The 19,163-nt window shown below is 43.3% G+C and overlaps 1 protein-coding gene across 5 annotated transcripts in view; it reads left to right on the forward strand.

Annotated features, from left to right (window-relative positions):
- SKIC3 (SKI3 subunit of superkiller complex) overlaps nt 1-19,163 on the forward strand; it is a 204,780-nt gene that overhangs the window by 59,421 nt on the left and 126,196 nt on the right. For all 5 annotated transcript variants that reach the window (XM_077462372.1, XM_077462378.1, XM_077462373.1 and 2 more), the window contains exons 13-14: nt 3,801-3,904; nt 14,845-14,971. In XM_077462372.1, coding sequence (XP_077318498.1) covers nt 3,801-3,904; nt 14,845-14,971 — 231 coding nt within the window. The remainder of the gene's footprint in view (nt 1-3,800; nt 3,905-14,844; nt 14,972-19,163) is intronic.

Here is a 19,163-nt window from a genome sequence, read left to right on the forward strand (position 1 = left end):
GCTGTTTTGGTTTTATTATTTGCACCATTTTAAAAGCACAGAAAAGTTTTTTTTTTTTTTCTTCTATAATCGTTCATTGAGGGGCACAGGTATTCTATTACAGTTGTGTTTTACTGCTGCCTACAGGAGATTGGGAAGCGGGCAGACTGAACAAGTTGTTAGCCAGCCCCTGTAGAACAGCTCCTCTATTCGGTGTATATACCTCCCAGTTTTTTTGCTAGTATCCTAGGAAGTTGAAGGCCTTTTTCTCAGTTCCACTGAAAAAAAGTGTAGCTAATCTTTTTGCTAGCCTTCCTGACTAACTGGTTGCTGCCTGGTTGTCCCCCCTCAGGATAATTTCAGGGTTAACCCCCCCCCCCCCCCGGGATTCTATCCTGCCTTGGCGGGGTTGTTTCTTGTCTGTTCATTATAGTATTATCTTGGAGGTTTCTTACAACTTTGCTATTTTGTGACAAGTTTGACTGTATGGGCAGAAGAGTAGGCTTTCGCTTTCTTTCTCTTCTTTTTTTTTTTTTTTTTTGCACACTAGCAAAACCATAGAAAGTCCTGCATCAAATTTGGGTATAATATTCCAAACTGTTACAGGGATATATAATGATGATAAAGACATAGGCATTAAGTGCAAAATACGAAGGTCAATGCCTAAGGGACAACTGAGAACTTTGGGACTTGGTAAGGAAGTGTAACTGCATATAACAGTGATGGCGAACCTTGGCACCCCAGATGTTTTGGAACTACATTTCCCATGATGCTCATGCACTCTTCAGTGTAATTGAGCATCATGGGAAATGTAGTTCTGAAACATCTGGGGTGCCAAGGTTCGCCATCACTGGCATATAACAATAGGCTAACAAGCAAGCTAGGGTGAGCAAATGTACACTCTATGTACACTCTATAGGAAACAGTAGATAAACAGCAGATAAAGAACAGAAGGCTTTGGAAAAGGGGAAAAGAGGGGTGAAAGGGAAAAAAAAACAGAAGGGGGCGATTGGTACGTCTGCACAGTCACAGTTGCTCATCTTGGAGACCAAAAGCAAGTTGTAAGCTTGCGAGAACTGGCAATAGTGGCAATAAAACCAGGTTTTATTGAACTGCTCCTCCTTTTTTTCTTTTCTTTTTCTTAATTTTTTTTAACCTTGCTGTTAATTGTTCCATCAGGTTAATTTTGTTCACCACAGCTATCCACTTACCAACTGTTGGGGGTTCCGGGCATTTCCACTTTTGCAGTGTGGCCTTCTCTTTCTTATGTTGACAAGCTGGTCTTCTCTTGTAGACCTATTACATTGTCCATACTTCTTGCAAAGGGCTTGTACAAACGGGTCGGGGGGCACGCTTTTACCACCCTAACGGCAACACTCTTTAGGTGCAGAGATGGTGGCCGTGGCTGGAATGATGCCCCCAGTTGCTTTCGCTGGAAGTAACATCTGCCGAAAAGCACCCATTCAAGTGGATGACGCCGATCAACCAGGTGCAGTGCTTGCAGTTGCAAAGCGCTAGTGCAGGGTTGAAGGTGTTAAAGACAGGTGGTGATACCATGCCTCCTCATCAGCAGTCCAGTGCTCTCTAAAGAGCAATCAAAATGCTGATCTGTTGAAGGCCTACTCACACCAGCAGCATTTGGCCTGTGTTGCCTAATGTGGTCTTGATGCAAGAGCAAGGACATTTGCCTTATGTCTCTTTGCATCAGTCAACACCAAACACTGCATTGGTGTGTGCTACAAAAAAAACATTTACATTTAAGCACAGCTAACTAATATAAGGGTGAAACTACATTCAAGATCAATGATCATAATTTGGTAGTAAACAAGTTCCTTTTGCATATGCACTCCACCCAAGTCCCTTCTCTGATGCATTTTGCTCGATAAGCGCTTAATTGTAGAGTAGTTTTACTAAGCTCAAGTGAATTTGTTTAATAGCAAGCATAAGGTTATTAATCTGGAGTGTGGCTTCTTCTTTTTTGCATTTGTTATGTGAGTCTAAAGTGAGCTGAGAGCCGACACCTGGGACTGAGTGAATAGGGGGGACATGTATCTGAATCTACTTTAAAGTAAACCATACTAAAATGGCTCAATATATGAACAACTGAAGATAATACTATATTTGCCTTTAAATGTAGAAGCATGTTATCTGACCTCTCAAACTAGACAGCCAGATTTTTTTTGGTTGTGTACATTTGAATGAGACTCAGGGGAACATACTGAGCCTTTGCTTACTCCCTTATTGACAGCAATGACATGCCGAGGTAGAGGAAGGACCTCTAACATTTTAGAGATTTTGTATGAGTGTAAATGTTGCATGTGGTGCCACAGAAGAAAGTACATTTGTAAAATAAAAACCCTTTAAAAGTCATGGCTATTCTTGGTACTTAGTACTATATTCCCTCAAACTATTTTTTTAGGCTGATTTTATGGCATTGAAATATTATTCCAGTATACACTTGCAGCACAGCTTGTGAAAAACCGCAAATCAAGTTTCAATTCTTCAAATGCTTTTTCACAATGGGAAGCCAATTACTGTATTGCGTGTTTCCCATTTTATTTCTTTGTTCTTTGAAAACAGAACTATTAACCCTCTTGTGACCAGCGGTCATTAAAGCTTTGCTGCTTAGGCCAAATTTTCCAGAATCAGCATTTCTTGGTTACCTTGGTAATAACCATATGACTAATTTGAGCAGCTAAATAATTTTATATATTCTCTGAACGTGGAACCATAATCGCCTCCCCTCCAGTAGTTTGACATCTGTGTGACCACCAAATTCTTGCCAGATCATATTGTGGGTATGAATCTTTATCCGCTTTGATTGACCGCACTGGAATGACTTGAGTCCAGCACAGGGGCTCAAATATGTACACTGAACTACACATGCACAGCTCAGTTTAGATTAGGATTGTAGACAGGCAGGTAGGGATACTTTACTGCAGAAGAGACCTAGTGGGGTTGATTTACTAAAACTGGAGAGAGCAAAATCCGGTGCAGCTGTTCATGGTAGCCAATCTGCTTTTAACTTCAGCTTGTTCAGTTAAGCTTTGAGGCGAAAAAATGGAAGCTAATCAGTTTCTATGCAAAGCTGCACCAGATTTTGCACTCTCCAGTTTTAGTAAATTAACCCCAGTTTGTCTCTTGTGCAGTTTAAAGCCTGCCTGTTTGCACATTTTATTTTTTCAGTTAAAGATCCACTTTAGGGTCATATATGGCTGACAAATTTGCAAAAGTGTAAACCTTTTATTTTCTATTTTTTTTTTCTTTAATTGTATTTTACAATTACAATATAAAACTGATTGACACTTTTGCTACCTTCAGGCTGCAGTGATATCTGCAGGTTTATTTGCCAGTGAAACCAACTGCTTGTTTGTGATCACTGCATCTAGCTGACAAACAGTATTGCATTATAATTATTATATAGGATTTATATAGCGTCAACAGCTTGCTAAATAAAATTATTAGTTCCCAACTGTCGCTGGCAGTATCGGGACAGGGTTGTCCAGCGCCCAGCGCAAGGATCCAGAATTGCTCCCCCCTCCCCCACTATTAATACATGACATAGAATTGGTGTACCACACTGCATCCTTTTTTCCCCATTTGCTTCCCTGTGCCCAGGGCAACTGACCTCCCCTTGTCCCGGGCCCTGGCAGATGGGGACAGGAACAGTCAGTGGCTGGAGAGTCTTAAAAGGGAGGATGGAGAGTCATAAAAGGAAGGATGTTTATTAACAGATTATTATGGTGCAGATTGTAGGCAGAAAGAGGTTGACCGTTAAAATGACATTGTGTGCATTTTCTGATCCTATTTATTTTTTACAGCTGTCAGAAGAGCTCATACAGTCATTCCCTAAGATGGCAGAGGGACATTTTCTGAAAGGTCTTATCCATTACACACAGAAGAGTTACAAAGAAGCTGAAAAAAGGTTGGTTAATTCATGCTATTGATGTGTATGAAGAATCCCCTCCAAGTCGGCTCTATTTAGTGTGTGTGCCAGGACTGAATTAAAACCTGATTGGTTCCCCTATGGATTACTTTACTTTGTACATTATGGTTGCCTTCTGCACTGGCCTACTTTAAAAATTGTCTCCTTTAAAGTGATTGGAAACAATCACCTCGTAAAACAGCAAATTCAGTTTTAACCAGGAATGAAATGCAAAACATTTTTGTATAGAGGAAAAAAAGGTATTTATAATGTTGTTGTTTTTTTAATCTTTTTTTTTTTTTTTTTTAAATGATCTCATTCCCTCTGTTATCCGCTGAATAAGAGCTGGGGGGAGGAGAAGCAGCAGCACATGGACTTTGCCAGTGTATGGCTGTACAGGGGGGGTCAGGACAAGTCTGATCATTGGTGAAGAATACACTGAGTTCCCGGCATAGCAGAATGTTATGCTCTCCTGCTTAGGTCAGTTTTTAATAGGAAAGCAAGGAGACTAACAGGAATACCATGGATTTCACATAAGGGAAGCAATACAAAGAGAACAGTATACTTTCTCATACAAGCACACAGTACAGCAGGCACATATCAGGAATATGAAGTGTAACAAGTGCTTTAATCCTCTGCCCCTAGACATAATGAACAATTAAAGTGCGGGTGGTCCTGCTGCAAGGTTGTTGTATATTTGTTTGTTTTTCGTGGAGTGCAATGTAATAAACCAGTAAATGTCCCTGTGCCTGTGTTAAGTAAAAAATATGCTTATCTGTTTATATAACAGCGCAGCTCCCAGCGCTCAGGTGCTTCTTCGGGTCTCCTCTCTTTCCGACTTACAGCTCCAGTGAGTGGGGCAGAGCGCTCCCGCTGAAGTCAGTCAGAGAGGAGAGAGTGAAAGCCGAGTCAGCTGAGCGCAAGGGAGCCGTGCTGTTATACATACAAATATGCATATATTTTACCTAGCACAGGGACATTTACTGGTATATTAGAGCACAGATGAGATATTTTTTAATTAAATATGCGAGCAGCTGGGGAGGTCAGGCGCTGACATGCAGAGAGGGGAAGGAGGACAGAGGAGACACAGAAGAGCAGGCTACGAATGACGGAGGCACACAAACAGACCACGATGTCAGGGGCTCAGCAGGCATGATTATCGTGGTCTGTTTGCAGAGGGGAGGGCATAGCTAGGCAAGATCAGCCAGGTATTACAGGTGTTACAGGGTGCCAAATTACACAGCACAAGCACTGTGCTGTGTAACATGCTTTAAAGCAGCCTTTCTCAACCTTTTCAACACAGAGGAACCCTTGAAATAGTTCTCCAGTCTCGAGGAACCCCTGCTAAAAATTAGAAATCTACAACTCATGATACATTAATGTGATGGTCAGTGGGAAGAATTGTCCTTACACTTGTGGTCATTGGGAAGAATTACCTCCTTACAAATAGCTAAAAAGATCAATGGTGTCAGTGGGAACTTATCCAAGAGGCAGAAATGGCCCAATGCTGAAAGAACCCCTAGCAACCTCTGGAGGAACCCTAGGGTTCCACGGAACCCTGGTTGAGAATCACTGCTTTAAAGGAACAGAATCTGTATTTCTTTATCATACATCATGGGACACAAAGTAATTACTTAATGGGTTATAGGCCACCTTCAGGTGATGGACACTGGTATACCCAATCCAGGAAGTTCACTCCCTATATAACCCCTCCTCCTTCCAAGAGCACATCAGTTTTTTCGCCAGTGTTTAAGTTGTTGGTCACAAGTGAAGATGTGCTCTGAGGAGCTCCAGGAGGGATCCATGCTGGATTTAAATAGCCTTCATAGACCAGATCCATCCAAAGTGCCACTGAGGCCTAAGGGGATGGTACCTGGGGCCTCGTATCTGAAGCACAAGGTTTTTGCCTGTAACGCCTCTTTATACGACTGGACCCCGGGACACAGGGCTTAGGTCTTGCTACATTACCGAAAGCTTTCCTGGTGGGGTGCATTTACAGGTCCAAGGCAGTGGAACCCCGATATTAAAAGTGATTCGGTGCTTGAAGGTTTGCTAAACGCAGCCGGCTGTGATGGGTGATGGTTGGATTATCTGTTAATTCAGCAAATCCTGCGACAAGGATAAGGTAAGGGAAGAAACTTAGGAACCGAAAAGTCCACCTATGTATTATTCTATTAGTGAAAAAATGTCATGCCTTAATTCTCCACTAGAGGGAGTCTATACACATACCTAAATCTATTGTCTTCACTGTAAAACTCAGTCGTCTCTGTGTGGCTGCAGCAGCGTATGCAGGGGGATTTTTCTCAGGTAAATAATCTGCCAAATGCTTTTTCTCCCCCCTGAAGGCAACAGAGGGTTAGGGAAACATCAGCGGTGTACCCCCCCTCACATTACCCCCCATTGGGGGGGGGGGGGGTGCGGAGGTCCTATGATTACTGTTTTCTGTTACTGCTATTATTGTTATTGTTTTTTCTATGTCTGCTGCTGACAGGGCTCTGCCTCCCCTCCCCCCCTCGTGAGTCTGTAGACCCGAAAGCTGCCACGCACTAGCGCGGGAACATTTTAAAAATGAAACTGGGCCTAAGTTCAGCGCAGCGCTGCGAACGTCCACAGGGACGCACGGCAGGCAAAGACAAAAAAAACAGAGCTGTGACAATCTCTCCTCAGCTGATGAGGAGGAAACAAACAGTCTGCACACGGGAGCTGTGGGACACGTTAGGGTTGCAAACTGGCATTCCTGTTACAGGAAGCATACTTTTTTTTTTCCCCAGCACTACTAGGCTGAACTTTTATAGCCGCTTTTAATGTCATGACTATATTCTGCCTCTGTTTTTGTGCTTCGGACTATGCCTGCTAAAAAAGACACAATGACCAAAAAGGTGCTAAAGGTTTCAACCCCAGGCTCTAAGATCCCGAGTTGCATTTCCACGGGGTCATCATTGCCTGAATTACTAATTATGGCAAGCCAGGGTGAGCCATTGGAACAAATTGATGGTGCAACTGCTTCTCACATCTCAGCCCATGTATACATGACTGAAGATGTCCTTTCCCCCACCCTGCGGGGTCTGGAAAGAAGGTTAGCGGCTTTAATCTCATCCTCCATTCAAATTTATAGGAAGTGTGCTAGATCCCCCTCCCCCACTTCAGACCCCTTGCAAGGGGGACAGTGGGCACAGGATGAGGTGTTACCCTCAGGCGATCAGGAGGAAAAACAAACCGATGATTCCTCTGTGGAGGAAACAGTGGTAGATGAACCCTTTTCAGCCTCACAATCTGAGAAATTGCTGATACAATCTCTTACGGAGATGGTTCGTTCTACTTTCATGCTACCCCTAACGGAGTCTGCTGAACGCTGGGTTCCTTAAAACCTTGTCAGCCTTTGCATGCATTTCCTGTCCATGCATTATTAGAACAGCTTATTTTTGCTGAATGGGATTACCCGGATAAGCATTTTCTCTCTCCAAGAGATTCTCAGTTCTCTATCCCATGGAGGAGAAAATCTCCAAAAAATGGAAAGTACCAGCAGTTGACGCTGCTAATTCCAGTGTAAATAAAAGCCTAACTTATCCTGTAGACCAGCCTTTCTCAACCTTTTTACCCCAGGGGAACCCTTAAAATAACTTTCAGGTCTCGAGGAACCCCTGATAAAACCTATTCATTGGGGGTCAGTGGGAACAATGCCCCTTACTTTGGTGTTCAGTGAGAAGAATGCCCTTTTTTACAGTGGTGGTAAGAATGGCCCCCTTACTTACAGAGAGCTATAAAGATCATTGGTGCCATAGCACTGGCTCCTCCAAGTGGCATTGGCTCAGAACTATGTAGGCACCATCAAACAGGAGGTAAATCAGCCGCAGGTCAAGGAACCCCTTGCCACTTCTGAAGGAACCCTAGGGTTCCACGGGACCCTGGTTGAGAATGGCTGCTGTAGACAATGCACAAATGCTTAAGGATCCAACAAATAAAAAGTTGGAATCCCTGTTAAAATCAACTTTTTCCATGGCAGGTGCCATTACTCAGCCTGCAGTCACTTCAATAGGCATCTGTCAATCCCTAAAGGACCAATTTAGACAGGCCCTTAAAGAGGTTTCTGCACAACAAGCCCGCGAATTGGCTGGATTACCAAAGGCATTATGCTTTGCCATAGATGCAATTAAAGATTCTATTCACCAGGCATGCCGCCTTATGCTTGTACATATGCGTAGAATCCTGTGGTTAACAAATTGGTCAACTGAAGCACCATGTAAAAACCTCCTAACTGGGTTCCCTTTTCATGAGGAGCGGCTTTCTGGGGAAGATTTGGACAAATATATCCAAACAATTTCTAGCGGGAAAAGTACTTTTTTGCCAGTCAAAAGAAAGTATAAACGCCCTTCATTTAAACAGACTCTTTCCCCTGAGCCGGCCTCTGCCATCAGACTCTAGAGGAAAACCTCACTGTCAGACCCAGGCTCAAAAGAAGTCCTGGGGTCGGAAACCTGCAAAGCAGAATCCTAAAGCCTCATCATGAAGAGGCAAACCCCCCTCACCAAGGTGGGGGGAAGACTTCTGCATTTTTCAGAAGTCTGGCAAGAGGAAATTCAGGACAGATGGGTCATCTCCACGGTAACAATGGGGTACACGCTGGAATTTCGTGACTTTCCACCGTCTCGTTTCCTGAGGTCAAGAGTTCCCAAAGATCCAGAGAAAAGACTGTCTCTGTCTTGGGCACCAGACTGATTAATATCTCAAGAGGTGATCCTATAGATCCACACAAAATAGCAAGATTTGGGGTTTTATTCAAATCTTTTTTTGGTACCAAAACCAAATGGAGATGTCAGACCCATTCTAGATCTAAAAAATCGAAATCAGTTCCTGAAGATCCGCTCCTTTCGCATATATCATAGGCAGAATTCTTGCCTTTCTACAATTAGGGGTAGAAATTAAATTGGCCTTAAGTACTATTACAGGCCAAGTCTCAGCTTTATCAGTCATATTTTAAAGACCACTTGCTAAACATTCTTTAGTCCGGGTTTCTTTTTGCAAGGGGCGATTCGCCTTAATCCGCCAGTCAAACCTCCCTTCATCCCTTGGGACTTGAACTTAGTTTTGTCTATGTTTACAAAAACAGCCCTTTGAACCGATACAACGTATTCTCCTAGTCCTTCTGACAGAGAAGTTGGTATTTTTGTTTGCTAAATACTCAGCAAGGAGGGTTTCAGAATTGGCTGCTCTTTCTTGTAAAGAGCCATATTTTATTTTTCATGAGGACAGAGTGGTGTTACGTCCTTGCCCAGACTTTTTGCCAAAAGTGGTTTCAAGTTTTCACCTGAACCAAGATATTGTCCTGCCATTGTTTTTTTTTTTTTCCAAAACCATGTATTGATGTGGTGAGAGCAGTGAAAATCTATTTAAAAGCAACTGCTCAGATTCATAAGACTGATGTGTTATTTATTCTGCCAGAGGGTCCTAAGAAAGGACCGGCAGCGTCTAAATCCACTGTCACTAAGTGGATTCTGCAAGTTATAATTTAAGATTCTGCCTTTTCATGTTAAGACGCACTCTACCAGGGCAGTTATTGCTTCTTAGTGTGTCATCAGGCCTTCATGGATCATCTGTAAGGCCGCAACTTGGTCTTCAGTGCATACAGTCACTACATTTTATCAGGTGGATGTAAGGAGGTATGAGGATATCGCCTTTGTGCGCAGTGTGCTGCAGCCAGCAGTATAAGTCCTCAAGTCTGGGGGTACCCTCCGGGTTGTGTCTCCCTCCCCTCAAGTAGTATTGCTATTGGACGTCCCATTAAGTAATTACTTAAGGCTCTGAGTCCCATGATGTACGATGAAGAAAATAGGATTTTTATAACAGCTTACCTGTAAAATCCTTTTCTTGGCGTACATCATGGGACACAGAGGCCCCTGCCCTCTTTTTGTGATTTAAGTATATTGCTTTGCTACAATAACTGATGTGCTCTTGGAAGGAGAAGTTGTTATATAGGGAATAAACTTCCTGGATTGGATATACAAGTGTCCATCACCTGAAGGTGGCCTATAACCCATTAAGTAATTACTTAGGGACCTGTGTCCCAGGATGTACTCCAAGAAAAGGATTTTACAGGTAAGCTGTTATAAAAATCCTATTTTTTGGAGGGGGTGTTAACAAACGCTTTAGGGACTACATGTACCGCCAGGACACGCCGATCATTCATAGGAGAGGCAGAACGGCAATCTGCCTATGTAAACCATGCAGACTGCCGTTCTGTCAGAGAGGAAGAGAGAGATCTTGTGTTTCTGCTTATCAGGAACACAGATGTCTCTCTTCCTCCAGTCAGTCCATGCCCACACAGTTAGAAATCACTCCCTAGGAACACACTGCATCCGCAACCCTGCCCTCAGCTTTCATGTTTGCCCCTCATCCCCTCCTCCCTGCCTGTCCGTTGTGTCTGTGTCTCTGTCTCAACCCCCCAACCCTCCCCGGGCGCTGCTATTAGTAAAATTAAAAAGTTACAATGGTTTCCGCCAGCCCCTCTATTAGAGCCTGGCATACCACAATGTATTATTCTTTTATAAAAGCGAGGCTTGTAAATGCCTATTTAGAGCGATCTTCAGGCTGGTCCCATGACTCTCGGCCAGTTTCCAGGGCTACTGCAGGAGGGGCTGAGTGGCCATGTGACCTCCCCAGCTGACGTCAGAGGGAGATCTTGGTCCCTCCTGCAGTATCCATATATCGGAGGTATACAGCGGACGTGAGTCATGTGACCGGTCTGATGACCGCTCTAAACGGGTATTTAGAAGCCTTGTTTTTATAAAAGTCTAACACAGTGTGTTATGCCAGGCTCTAATAGAGGGGCTGGCATAGACTTAATTAAATGGGTTTACAAACACTTTAACTCTTTGACAGTGGCGTAACTAGAACCTTCAGGGCCCCGATGCAGGAAACCATGAGGGGCCCCCCTGAACCCCAGCCAGGGCCCTTCCCCCTGAGTCCAGTGGTGGAACTCCAGGGCGTGGTCACAGGTATGACCTTTGTGAGCCCTGTAGTTCCACCACTGGTATCAGTAGTTTTTTTTATTATTTATTTTTTTATTTTTAGGTGCCCCATTGGGGGACTGTCCCTAGGCAGGATGGGGTCCCCGTCCCCAGAAGAGAGGAGGTCCTTTTCTCCAGGGCAGATAAAGTTACTGCCCCCAGGTGAGAAGGGGGTCCCTGTCCCCAGGGGAGGTGGGGGTCCCTGTCCCCACGTAAGAAGGGGCCCCTGTCCCCAGGGGGAGATGGAGGGGGTATGTAATGGTGTGTGGGGGATGGGGTCCTCTCACTCACCATGACCAAGCTGCAGGCCGCGCACTCATCCATGTTGGCCTGGGCTCCATCCAGTGTGCTGGACGGGCGATCAGCATATCTCCCAGAAAGACCTTTCATCATCTGTGTATGACGGGGGAGGAGGGGGCCTGGCAGACAAGTCTGCAGTGTCCTCCGGAGAGCTCTCATAGGGCTGCACTGCATCTGTGTGCTTAAAGTTTATTTACCCGGGAGAAGTATGCAGTGGAGTGTTGGCCGGACACGGGGGGGGGGGGGGGCGGGACTCTGGCTGGGGAGAGCAGACATCGGACTGAGCGGCAATGCATGGAGCAGGAGAGGGGTACTCTGAGGAGCCGGCCGAGGACACAGGTCATGTGGGGAATGCACAACTAAAGAGCAGCCAGTGCGATAGTTGAGCATAGAGCTCTGCTAGTCACCCTCCAGCCACCTGTGTGCATGGTGCACTGGTACCCCTAGCTGCCTATGCTGCTGCCGGCCATATGTAGAGGGGGCTGCATGGGCCCCCTGCATCACAGGGCCCGGTTGCGGTTGCGACTGCTGCACCCCCTATAGTTACGCCCCTGCTCTTTGATCGCCCCTGATGTTAACCCCCTCTCTGCCAGTGTCGTTTATACAGTGACAGTGCATTTTCTTTAGCATGGATCAATGTATTGGTGACACTAGTCCCCAAAAAGTGTCACTTGGTGTCAGATTTGAACCTCCAAAATGTCGCAGTCCTGCTAAAAATCACTGATCGCCACAATTAATAGTAAAAACAATAAGTAAGATAAAAAATCCATAAAAATAACCCATAGTTTGTAGACCCTATAACTTTTGCGCAAAAAAAAAAAAAATCAATATACCCTTATTGGGATTTTTATTTAGCAGAGTACATATTGGACTACATTGATAAAGAAATTTGAAGAAGATATATATATTTTTTTTTCAAAATTGTCTTTTTTTTTTATAGCGCAAAAAAATAAAAACTGCAGAGGTGATCAAATACCACCAAAAGAAAGCTTTATTTGTGGGGAAAAAAGGACATCAATTTTATTTGGGTACAGCATCGCGTAATTGTCAGTTAAACTAACGCAGGGCCGTATCGCAAAACAATGGCCTGGTCACTAAGGGGGTAAAACCTTCCAGGGCTGAAGTGGTTAATGAATTTTAGTGCACACAAACAATATATAATAAAATTTATTTTGGTAAAGGGCTGGTAATGGCTTGTTTACATGAGACCAAAATTATGTCACACAGTGATGCACTGGGGTAAAGCTGGAGAGTGCAAAATCAGGCTCACTTCTGCATATAAACCAATCAGCTTCCAGGTTTAATTGCCAGATTGGTTTCTATGCAGAAGTGAGCCTGATTTTTCACTCTCCAGCTTTAGTAAATAAACCCAGCTGTGTCTCAGGAACCAGATATTGTTGGGTCGCATGCTTGCCAGGCTCCCTGATCGCTCGCAAGAGCCCTGTAAAGGCGGCGGTAGTAAAAGTAATCCAAATGGCTAAAGAGCCACTGAAAAAAATCTGAAAACAGAATCACCAGCTGAAAAAAATATCACCCTTCCAATCCAGAGACATACGGGTAAGCCGCTAGTCAGCAAGTGGTTGTAAACCCTTACATATACCCAGAGAAGTGACTAGGCCTGAAACAACTAATCGATTATGAAATTAATCAATTACTATTTTCATAATCGATTAATCGGCCAGTAACATAATGGGGGTTAAAGGAAAAAAACTAAAATGAGCCCTTTATAGTACAAATATATAATCACTACTGTAAATATTACTTTCACTGTTCTACAGTAAAAAAATAACTCCTTCCAGTAGTGATTATCTGCTTTTTTTGTACTATAAAGGGCTAATTTTAGTCTTTTTAACCCCATTGTTACTAAACCTCTTAGACCTGGTTCACATCTATATGTTTATTGGTGCTTTTTGTAGAAACGCACTACAGTTAATTTACATGGTTTCCTATGGGACACATTCATATAAGTGCTTTTTTCAGCTGCTGCATATTTGGAAAGGGTCAGGGACTTTAAACGCAAAACTGCTTTTTTGGTTCAATATACTTCAATGGAGAAGCTGCATAAAAGAGTGTAATACGTTTTTGCAGCAATTTGTGTTTTTTAATCCGCCCCAAAAAAATGCAAAAAACGCAGTAAAATCATGTGTGCAAAAATCAAAACGCACAGCAAAAAGCACTACAGAAACAGATCAAAAGCAAAAACTGCAAAGATGTGTACTGAGCCTTATGCTGGCCACAGGGATCAATTTTCTGGTGAGAATATTCAGACGAAAAATCTTTGTACATTCACTGAATGAAAGAATTCTATTTCCAAATTTTTCCGTCACTGCGGTTGAAAATGAACGTCAATTTTTTTTTTTTTTTAAGGTTATCAACCGATTAATCGAAACAATAATCGACCAACTAATCGATTATGAAAATAATCGGTTGCAGCCCTAGAAGTGACTAGCCTCAGATAATACACATATATGAAACAAATTCTCCTCTGTCAGTTGCACCTATTTATCTGCAGCTATTTTCCCTGTAGACCCTTTTACAACACACAAATGAAAAGATTTTTATCGGTAGCAGAAAGTAGTGGGCAGGGATCTGACATCACACAGAGCTGAGTGTAATGTGAGAGCTGATTGGAGGGAAGGGACTCACACTCACATACTCGCACTGCAGGCTCAGAGGAACCTAGAGCTTGAGGGTATGAGTCATCTGCTGTGTGCTGGAGGGGGTTTGGCATAAAGTATAACTAAAAGCAAAACTTTTTTAATTATGAATAGAATAAGGAAGGGTTATGACTATTTATTTAATTTTAGGTTTATTTTTGCCATCTGTTTCCATTGGGGATATTTCCCCTTTCTTCCTGTCCTATAACCAAAACAGGAAATAGGAGAAAATCCCTCTTTAGCAAGGAAATCGCTGTCAGAACTAGTATCTTCCTTGGAGGATAGCCCCATTATTCCTGTTCTGGGGACAGCCCAAAATTTGGGATTTTACTTTCAGTTTTGGTGATGAACAGGACAATATCGGGGTGAATCTCCCCAATGGGGACACAGACAGCAATACAAACCTGACAGACATAATCCCTCCCCACTACAGTTTTGCCTTTTAGTTATACTTTAATCCACTAGGAGTGAGTCATATAGATCGCAGAGACAGGAGAGATCAGAGAGGAACCAGACTCAGAGGTTTGGATGCAGGTTAGTACACACTATGGTGGGATATGCTTTGTTCATTTTTCTGAGGTTTACAACCACTTAAATTTTCTATTTTTTTTGTTTTTTTTTTGTTTTGTCCCTTTAGGTGCAAAGTATATGAGATTATGTCTTACTCATTTCTGCCTTTTTCTGTTGAAATAAATGCTGGTGGAGATTAATAAGCATGCTTAGCCTTATCTCAGCCAAACATAATGTGAGAGCCTTTTAGAACCTTGGCTGCATTGCCTTTATATAAAAGATCATATACACAATCGATGCCATGTACCACTTCTGGTGTTCTTGGAAATATTTTTATTAGCTTTCATTATTTATCCAGTCTGGTCTTGCCAGTACAGAATGTCTCATGCTGGTGGGAACATCATGGTTGGGAAGCAGCTTTTTTCATGAAGCTATGCAACACATGTATCATTTTTGTATTGTGTTTCAGTTTCCAGAGTTCTATTGAGAGAAACCTGGAGGATGCAAACTATTATTACTATCTTGGACTCACTTACTGGTTTATGAGCGAAGAAACCAAGAGAGACAAAACAAAGTCTGTTACACAGTTTTTAAAGGTAATTTTAACATTTTTGTATTTAAGATCTTTGGTGGTTACTGTAGATTGGGATTACTGGTAGTTTGATCACCTTGTTGACCATTATCCCTCAATTTACCAGTCATTCAGAAGCTGGTTTTCTAAGCTCTGGTCAAATGTGCCGGCCCCCTGTTAGCATGTCTTGCGCAGATAAAACGTTTGATGGTTACAGAATAACCACATCAATCATTATGTACATTTGAACTGGCCATATACCTACAGAGTGGTTGTAGGAAAAAAAAAAAAAAGGCCGTCATGAGAAGAAATTGGAAAAAAAAATTGTGGATAAGAAGGCCTGAACCAAGGTTTTTGAATGACTGTATGATGCAGTTGCACATTTTCTTTGTTTGCTTTTGTATACTGTTCTATAAATCAGCATGACGTAATGGGGGTTTAAGGCAATACATCTTGAACTATGTATTGTTAGGCCAGATAGCTGAATATTTTTTCATTGCATTTAGTGGATTCAGATGTTCAATATTTTAAAATGATATCCTAATTTCCTAGACCAGAGTCGTTTTTAGGGTTTATTTACAAGCTTACTGCATTTTATAGTTAATCTGCCAATATAGGATGGTACTTGCAGGATATTGACTTCTATGCCAAACAGCTGGACTTTCACATTTGACAAACTGTTTAGGTGGGTTCATACCTGTGCGTTGTGGTTTGGGTGCTGCGCAATTGTATTTGCGTTTTTACACACAGTTTCGGGTACAAAAATGTAGCATGTAGTCATTGGAAGCACACCTAAAACTCCATGCAAATCGTGCTTAAACCTTACTACACCCAAACCACAGGGATACATGGGAGGAGGAGGGGGAGCGGGAATGGTCTGCCAGACATTGCTGAGGGTGTTTGGAAGCGATCAAGCAGCTGCCCAGCCGCCTGATCACTTCCATCTGACAGCCGTGTGGGAGTGTGTGTAAAACACCATGCTGCTACTGATGTAGTTTCTATGTCAGCAGCAGCAAAGGGGTTAAGGCTTCATGCACACAGGACCTTTTTTTTTTCTTTTTTTCCTTCCCTGGATGCTTTTGCTGTAGTAAAGAAAATAAAAGTGTTTAAAAGATGCGCCTAAAGCTGAGTTTAGGAGCGTCAAACATTTGAGCGATCATTTATTCCATTGGCCAGCATATTAATTTATTCTGCAGAACAAATAGAGGAAAATCTCAGCCACCACACACAATACAAGCCCAGCGTGTAATAATGATAGCAGCCTCAGCATAACTCCATCATGAATGACTAAGCCCTGTGGGTGGGGTGAAACATTGATGGGGGCGTGACCTGGATGGAGGTAGGCTGAGGCTGCCATCACTTATTATACGCTGGGCTCGTATGGTGTGTGCGGTGGCTAATATTTTTCTATATTTGTTCTGTGGGTTAGATGGAGTCAGGGCAGACTCCTAGCTGACCTGTACCCTCAGTGGAACACACCGAATGGGGAATATAGATGCCGGAGAGGAGACACTAAAGTAGGTTCACATTAATTTATTCTGGCCAGTGAAACCAATGAATGTTCAAGCATTAAACTCTGCTAGCATTGAGGCACATCTAGCATTTTTCCTATCAGTGCACTCCTCTCCATGCACACCATTCACACCAGAGTGAGAGCAATAATTCTAGGACCATCATTCACTGTTAACTCTAAAATGATGACCCTTAAAGGCTTTTAAAGCACTGCCTATGCATGCATTTGGGTATCAGTTTATTGCCCCTTCATGGGTCCGCACAATTTTAAGGGAGATATATATATATATATATATATATCTATATATATATATCTCTATCTCTATCTATCTAATATATATCTCTAGATCAGCCTTTCTCAACCTTTTCAACACAGAGGAACCCTTGAAATAATTCTCCAGGCCTCGAGGAACCCCTGCTACAAACTAGAAATCTACAACTCGTGATACATTAGTGTGATGATCAGTGGAAAGAATGGTCCTTACACTTGTGGTCATTGGGAAGAATTACCTCCTTACAGATAGCTAAAAAGATCATTGGTGTCACTGGAAACTTATCTGAGAGGCAGAAATTGCCCAATGCTGAAGGAACCCCTAGCAACCTCTGGAGGAACCCTAGGGTTCCACGGAACCTTGGTTGAGAATCTCTACTCTGGATATATATAATTTATTATAATAGGTAATATATTTGTGTGTGTACACTAAAATCTACTTTTTGTATTGATACTTCCCCATGCCTCTTTTGACAGCAGTTTGCCTATTCTCCATAAAAGTTATCAGAATTTAACAAGAACCACCCTCCCATAGACTTAAATGGGATTTGCCTCTTAAGTTTTGGTTTCAAACCAATCTTGGGAGATTTGCCCATCGCTATACATGGGGGGATTCTACCCGTGTTTATTTTGAGCCTTCTGTGGATAGAGCAGAGCACAGATCTGAATGATCAGCCCTGAGCAACTGCTTACAATACAGGATAATTGTCATCCCAGACAGTTACTCATGGAACATATGAGTTTCAATCCTTCCCCATGTGATATGAAGAGCGTTTTGCTTTCACTGCTGGAGTATTTTTGACGCCAGGAATGAATGTATCCATGTCCTGGTTTTTCACAATATGATTACAGCCAGCAGTAGATCACAACTAAAGTGATCTGCTGCTGCAGAACAGAAAGGTGTAGACCCTCGCTTCTAAAGCATAAGGCCTCATGCACACGAGACGCAGTTAAACGCGCGTTCAGATGCAGTTGGACAGTTTTTTCAACTGCCCCTGAACTCATTCAATGTTATCCTATGTGTCCATGCACACAGTCTCGTTTTTTTCCGTTTTTATGCAGTTGCGTTTAATCCCGTTTTTCCAGAAGCAAAAAAATGCGTTCAGAAACAAAAATTTCCACGTTTCAGACGCAAAACGCGGCAAAACACGGTAAAATGCGGCAAAACGCCGCTACCGCGTTTAGCCGCGTTTGCGTTTATATGCGTTTTTAAAGGTGACCTTTTTTTTTACATTAAAAATCTCAAAAATGATTGCAAATGATGAAAAACCATTAGAAAAATATTTTAAACAATTGCAATTGCAAGTGGACAATCCACAACTTGTGGCAAGTGACATGGCAGGTGGCAAGTGATGTGGCAAGTGGACAATCCACAACTTGTGGCAAGTGAAGTGGCAGGTGAAGTGGCAAGTGACGTGGAAAGTGGACAATCCACAACTTGTGGCAAGTGACGTGGCAAGTGACCTGGCAGGTGACGCGGCAAGTGACCTGGCAGGTGACGTGGCAAGTGGAAAATCAACAACTTGTGGCAGGTGACTGGCATGTGACGTGGCAAGTGGACAATCCATAACTTGTGGCAGGTGACGTGGCAAGTGGACAATCCACTTGTGGCAGGGGACGTGGCAAGTGGACAATCCACTTGTGGCAGGGGATGTGGCAAGTGACGTGGCGAGTGGAAAATCCACAACTTGTGTCAGGTGACGTGGCAAGTGGACAATCCACAACTTGTGGCAGGTGATGTGGCTGGTGACGTGGCAATAGGACAATCCACATCTTGTGGCAGGTGACGTGGAAAGTGGTGTGGCAAGTGGACAATCCACAACTTGTGGCAGGTGATGTGGCTGGTGACGTGGCAAGTGGACAATCCACAACTTGTGGCAGGTGACGTGGAAAGTGGTGTGGCAAGTGGACAATCCACAACTTGTGGCAGGTGATGTGGCTGGTGACGTGGCAAGTGGACAATCCACAACTTGTGGCAGGTGGCATGGCAGGTGACGTGGAAAGTGGACAATCCACATCTTGTGGCAAGTGACATGGCAGGTGATGTGGCAAGTGACGTGGCAAGTAGACAATCCACAACTTGTGGCAGGTGATGTGGCAAGTGACGTGGCAGGTGATGTGGCAAGTCACGTGGCAAGTGGACAATCCACAACTTGTGGCAGGTGATGTGGCTGGTGACGTGGCAAGTGGACAATCCACAACTTGTGGCAGGTGGCATGGCAGGTGACGTGGAAAGTGGACAATCCACATCTTGTGGCAAGTGACGTGGCAGGTGATGTGGCAAGTGACGTGGCAAGTAGACAATCCACAACTTGTGGCAGGTGATGTGGCAAGTGACGTGGCAGGTGATGTGGCAAGTGGACAATCCACAACTTGTGGCAGGTGATGTGGCTGGTGACGTGGCAAGTGGACAATCCACAGCTTGTGGCAGGTG

This window comes from Lithobates pipiens, unplaced genomic scaffold (genome assembly GCF_037356315.1).
Source record: "Lithobates pipiens isolate NorthernLeopardFrog02 unplaced genomic scaffold, aLitPip1_a1.2 Scaffold_3, whole genome shotgun sequence".
Lineage (NCBI taxonomy): Eukaryota > Metazoa > Chordata > Amphibia > Anura > Ranidae > Lithobates > Lithobates pipiens.